Source organism: Quercus suber, unplaced genomic scaffold (assembly GCF_002906115.3).
Source record: "Quercus suber isolate HL8 unplaced genomic scaffold, Cork oak 2.0 scaffold_438, whole genome shotgun sequence".
NCBI classification, from domain to species: domain Eukaryota; kingdom Viridiplantae; phylum Streptophyta; class Magnoliopsida; order Fagales; family Fagaceae; genus Quercus; species Quercus suber.
In genome coordinates this window covers 582114-588546 of record NW_027069889.1, presented here as the reverse complement: position 1 = coordinate 588546, position 6433 = coordinate 582114, and the positions used below count along the sequence as shown (strand labels likewise).

At 34.4% G+C, this 6433-nt stretch overlaps 1 protein-coding gene across 1 annotated transcript; it reads left to right on the top strand.

Moving 5' to 3' along the window:
• Positions 1-1246: 1246 nt before the first annotated feature.
• Positions 1247-2380, top strand: LOC136062672 (uncharacterized). The gene has a single exon (XM_065762013.1). The coding sequence runs from the start codon at positions 1247-1249 to the stop codon at positions 2378-2380; it is 1134 nt and encodes a 377-aa protein (XP_065618085.1).
• The last annotated feature ends 4053 nt before the right edge of the window (positions 2381-6433 follow it).

The window sequence follows — 6433 nt, the reverse complement described above, 5'->3', positions numbered from 1 at the left end:
GGTATTTTAGACCTCTACACATAGGAGGAAAAGTGATTTTTTTCCCCCTGAAAGTAAGAGCCAACTTCTCTCTTCATCCTAACCCTAGAGTTACCAGAATATTTTTTGTTAAGTTCTAAGAATTTAGGATTTAAATGTATTAGAGCTTCAATGTGCAATGTTGGCAAATCATGATCAAAACTTAGAGTCTAGAATTAGGCTGCTCAAAGTGTGTTTATGTGTAAAGTTGGAATCGAGTGTACTGCAAGATTTATTATGTAAATCTGTAAGGCTTGATCGATCGAAAATTAGACTCGATTGATTGAAACTCGTGCAGATTGTTTTTCTGCAGAATTTTCCAACTCAGCCCAAGCTCGTATGACGTGTAGGGTTTTATGTTTTGCCTTAAATATAAAAGGAAAAACCCTAGCCATGTTTTAAAGTTGTTGTTTATGCTGTGTGTATAAATCTCTTGTGAGATCTAGAGGTGTTTGCCTTCATACATACTTAGGATTTCCAATCTCAGGATTGATGTCAAGAGCTTGGTGATCGCTTTAGTTGCTGCATAAAAAGCTTAAAGAAAACAAAAGTGGAAGTACTTGTGGTTGCTGTGAATCCAAGAAAGAAGTAGTTCATGGACTCGGAGTTGTCACATGGTCATGGTAGGAAGTTTCTTACCTGAGGTAGCAATAGGATGTTAGTGGTCTAAGTCGCTATTGTGTAAACTTCAATTCTTTTATAGTGGATTTGTTTTACCTTGAGGATAGCTAGGTTAAATCCTCCTCAGGTTTTTTACAGGTTTGGTTTTCCTGGGTTATCATATCGTTGTGTTATTTATTTTCCACACTATTTCAATGATATGATTTATCTGTGTTAACCTAGATCTGAATAATTTACCTAAGTTAACCATTTGGCTAAATAACTAGGTTAATCTGTTTATGTTTTAAGGGGTCTAAAATGTACAAATGGTATCAGAGCAGGTTAGCTCTAGTGTTTAGATCTTTTGATTTAAGAGTTGATCCTTGACTCCTGTTGTAATAGAACACGATCACTCTCTTGTGATCCCATCTCACTTTGATGTGAACAATTATGCCTACTAGAAAGTAAGGATGAAAGCATTCTTGAAATCTATTGGTGAGAGAGTTTGGAATTCCATTGAATACGGATGAGAGAAGCCCACTACTCTAGTGAGTGAGTGGCAAACTTCTCAGAAAGAAGTTGCCGCTTTTAATAGCAAAGCCATGAATGCTATTTTCAATGCATTTCTATGGAGGAATTCAAGAGAAACTCTAATGTTAGGGTTGCTCATACTGCTTGGAATATTCTCCAAACTGTGCATGAAGGCACAAAAACAGTTAAGATTAACAAACTACAGCAGTTAACTTCTAGATTTGAAAGCATTAGAATGTCTGATGATGAATGTTTTGATGAATTATATGCTAAATTGAATGATATTGTTAAATCTGCTTATAATTTGGGTGAAATCTATGATCAACCTAAAATTATTAAGAAGATACTTAGATATTTGACTGAGGACTTTATACCTAAAGTGACTGTCATCATTGAAAGTAAGGATGTGGACTCCATCCTTGTTGATGAACTTGTAGGATCTCTTCAGTCCTATGAGTTGGACCTACCTAAGACAAGCAAATCCAAATCAATGGCTCTTAAGTCTGTTGATGATGTTGATGTGAATGGATTTAATGACGATCTCTCTACTACAAAGATTGCTTACCTTGCCAAGAACTTTAGAAATTTTCTTAGGAATAATAACAGAAGGGCAAGAGGTAAAAAAAATATTGAACCTAGAAATTTTAGGAGAAATGAACCCACTAAGGTGAACAATAATGAAAAACCTAAAGAGAAAGTAGGTCAAACCTCTAATAATTCTGTGGGTCAACAATGTTTTGGTTGTCAAAGATATGGTCATGTGAAATTAAAATGTCCTACATTCTTGAGATCAAAGGGTAAGGCTATGACTGTAACTCTTAGTGATGATGAAGTTTCTGACAATGGGTCTGGTAGTGATGAGGATGAAAACTTCATTACTTTCACAGCTACTGTTGTAGTTGATGAAAATGTTGTTGTTGATGAGAACCTTTCTGATGGGGAACTCTCTGAGAATGCTAATTTGCAAGAAGCCTATAATAAGCTTTTTAAGGTTGCTGCAAAGGATGCTATGAATGTTGATTTAGGCTTACAGAAAATTGCTTCTCTTGAACTTGATAAGAAGAATTTGCTCTTAAAATTGTTTGATGCTAATGAATTGCTTGATAAGGTGAAGACTGAGAACCTGTTGTTGCTTGATAAAGTTAAGAATTTAGAACTTGAATTATCTATTGCTAGAGAACAAACAAATAGATCTGCTAGTTCTAAACTTGAACACATGTTGAGTATTTAGAAGTCTTCCTTAGACAAAACTGGTCTAGGTTTTGAAGAAAGTATCTTTGTGACTAAGAATCATTCCACAAACTTTGTTTTTTCTTCTAAGCCTTCCGTGAGTGAGATTGTTAAACTAGCAGAAGTTACTCCTCCTAGGAAGATTAGGGTTGATCTTCAAGAGTCTAAATCTAAGACTCCTAACCCTTCTAAGGACAAGTTGCATGATAGACTTGCATGGGTTTGTAACTTTTGTGGAAAATCTAGGCACATTCGTCCAAACTGTTTCAAGTTGCAAGCTGTTCAGCGAGTAAATAAGCCAAAAGTACCTGTGTCTCAAGCATATGATCCCATAGTACTTATTGTTGAATTGGTAAAGGTTTTAAACCTTTATTCCAATCCTGGAGTTGCTTAACATTCTAATATGAATAATAACTCCAATACTAGAGTTACATCTAAAAAGTTTTGGATGCAAAAGGCTCAATCTAATTGAGTCTTTTTGACATGGTCCTTGTGCTTCATCTCTCTATTCTTTGTGACCATTCCTCTTTGTTTTGTTTTGTTTTTGTTTTTGTTTTTGTTTTTTTTTTGTTTTTTTTTTTTGTTTTTTTTTTCTAGGATTTGTATTGCATAACATTCATGCATTTCATGCTAGGTTGTTTTTGTTATTCTTTTAAAAAATTTTTTTGTTTTTTTTTTCTAGGATTTGTATTGCATAACATTCATGCATTTCATGCTAGGTTGTTTTTGTTATTCTTTTAAAAAAAAAAAAAAAAAAAATTGAAGGAGAAGGGAAGAAAAATGTGTTTTGCATTAATTTTTCTTGGATTTGAAATCAAGGTTGGCTATATTATCTTTACATAACATTTTTATGTACTTTTTTTAGCTTGGATGAACTTATTTTATTGCACTTTACTAGTTTGAGCTTTGTAGTGCATGTTGTGTGGGAGTTGTTTATAGTTTTTGATCACATGATCTTGATCTTGAAGTCACATGCCTTTGATTATTGGACTTGAACTTAATGAGAAAGACATAAATAACCATCACACCACTGTTTACTAGCTAATCATGAACACTTTAGTGCATATCATAAGATTTTGTGCTCGAGAAAGTGTAGCACATGCACAGAAAGAACATAAGATGTAGCCTCGAATTAAATGCTAAAATTGGTGTGTACATTATCTTGGCTATTTTAATAAGTTTCAATCAAATAAAATTAGTGTGTACATTATGAGGCAAATCAAGAAACTTACATGATTGCAAGCTATTATTCAAGGAGATGTGGGAGTTATATGATGTAACTCTTTAGGTAATAGTCTCTTTCAAATTATGTGATGAATTTTGTAGAAATTGTGATTGATTACTATTCACATATCATCTCATATGTATCTCAAGCTTTTGCTAGTTGCACACACTACACAAGTTGCTCTTTGCTAAACTTAGTACATGTTATTGTGTGTGATCTTGTTGTGGCCATCCAAGATTAAAAATTCTTTGATTTTGATGCAAAATATGTTTAAAGTTTGAGATTTAAGGATATATTGTTTGAAAATCTTGTTTTTGGGAGATTAGGGTTAAATACTTGTGTTTTTGAAAAACTTTTAATCTCATACTTATGCATTTCATTCATGAAATATTGTGCTTTGAGGAGTTTCTGCATAAAATCGCTCTGTTTTTCAAAATTTAATTTTTTTCCGGATTTTCGATCGATCGAACCTGTTGCTCGACCGATCGAACCTATTGCTTGACCGATCGAAATTGCGATCAAAATTTGGTTTGAATCTGCATGGCTCAATCGATACTCAATTGCTGTTGGATCGATCAAATCTATTTTTCGATCAATCGAAAATCGTTTAGAGAGTTTTTTAAAACATGAGTTTTTCATGTGTTCTTCATTATTCAAAAATTTTCAAAAGCTCTTTCTCTCTCTCTCTTCGACCGATCTAGATTCAAATTACAAATTTTTTGTTGATTTCCCTCAATTTCTCTTAAAGGTTTTTGTCATCTAGCACCGGTATGACTCTTTTACCCTTTCTTTTTTGATTTAATTTCATTTTTCATACATTTAAGGGCAAATTTCGAACCTATGGGATTTTGGGTTTTTGGTGTTTTCATTGGTTTCGTTCAAAATTGGTCAATAGGTTTTTGTTGTGGGATGATATTAACATGATATTTGTGGTTCAATTTGATCAATTTGATGAATTGGGAAAAATTGAAATTTCTGGGGCTTGAAACTACTCGATTTGGAGATTTTGTTCAATTAAGCATAATTTGATGAAATTGGCTTGTGTTATTGCTTCATTTTATCATTATATATTGTTATCTAACTTGTGTAATGATAAATTGGTCAATTTTTAGGATTTTTGAAAGTGGGTTTTCAAAATTTGGGGTTTTTGATATAAACTCTATGTTCAAGCCAATTTTGTGATTTTTAAAGTATAATTGCACTATTCTCATTGCATTAAAGCATGCATCAGTTGTTAATATTGTTCATGCATCATATAGATTGTTATTTTCTATATTGTTTTCGCTCTAACTGTGTCTGATGTAGCGTGCCCTTGGTGGTTTTTTTTTTTGTCTCTTTTTTGTCTATCCTTTCTGATCTTTAGCATCATGATTAGGAAGACTAGAGCCCATAGGACATCTACCTTTTCTTCTACTCCATCCTTTGATAGTGAGATGTTCTGTAGTGAGAAAAACCAAGCGACGTATGAGAAATTGAACATTCTTAGAAATGTGTGGGCTAAGAGAAAGGTAGTTTTAGATGAGCTTGACTCGGAGATTAGGAGAAACTTTAAGCGTAGGGACTGGTTGCCTTTGCTAGATGTAGACCATCTTGCTCCAGCTACCTTGATCAGAGAGTTCTACTTGAACCTCTCTGTCTACCCAAATAATTCCAATACTCAGTTCGTGAAGAGTTGGATAACGGGTGAAGAGTATGTCATTACTCCTACGGTAGTGACCTCTGCTCTTGGAGTGCCTAAGGTCTAGCATCCCGTCTATCCTTATGATGAGTCTCCTCTACTTGATGACATTATATCATATCTTACTAGATCTTCTATCCAGTGGGGTTCTGATCCTCAGATCACCTCTCACGAGTTGACCGAGATTCATTATCTATTGTTCCAGATTTCTTGCCATTCTATCTGACCCATCTCTTATTTGCACACTATTCCTATCAAGAGATGTGCATTTTTGTATGCTATTGTCACAGATGCTCCTATGAGTTTTCCTCATCTTTTCATTTGATCTTTGGTTAAAGTTCATAGGAGTAGTTCTTCTGCTCATGCTTTGTTTTTCTCAGTTTTTATTCATTGGATTTTGTTGCATCTAGGTTTAGATGAGTTTCCTGCTTCTGAGCCTGTACATATTATAGCTCCCATAGGTGCCACCTTCCTTAGGTAGAGGGTTGCTCAGATGCGAGCTAGCTCTAAATGCCCTAGAGTTGATCCATTTTCGGGTATTGCACCCTCCTCCGCCTCCTCATCCTCCTCCTCCTTCAAGTGATCCGGTTGCTGATGCATTTGTTGATTCGACTGCTGCTGTTGCTCCTCCACCTTCTACTTTGGATGATTCTAGCATTTGTCGTATGTTGGACACTGTCATGACTGTTCAGGCAGCTCATGGTCAGCTTTTGGTGGACGTTCTCACAGAGCTTCAGGCTTTGCATGCAAAGTTGGCGAGTTTTAGATAGTTACCTCTGCCACCTCCTTTTGATGACGAGTCTTGATTGTCTTTTGGCAATTCGTCACAAAAAGGGGGAATACATATGGATGCAGATAGGGGGAGATTTTTTTTTTTTTTTTTGTTTGGTTTTGGAGCTTTGGATCTTTAGATTGTATCTAGGTGCTTCATGTTGTACTTTTTTTTTTTTTTGGCTCATGATGTATTTATTTTGATGTCACTATTTTTTTATGAGTTGTATATGATAGGGGGAGACATTATTGTTTTATTTCTGTTTCTTGTTTCACATTATGCTACATTGATTATTGATTTATATTTATGAGGTTATTCATGATATATGTCTTTTATTTTGTGTTATGTGAAATCAATAATTTATTCTGTTTTACTTGTA

Coding starts and splice junctions, on each gene's coding strand:
- LOC136062672 (XM_065762013.1), top strand. CDS start 1,247: ATGGAGGAATTCAAGAGAAACTCTAATGTTAGGGTTGCTCATACTGCT.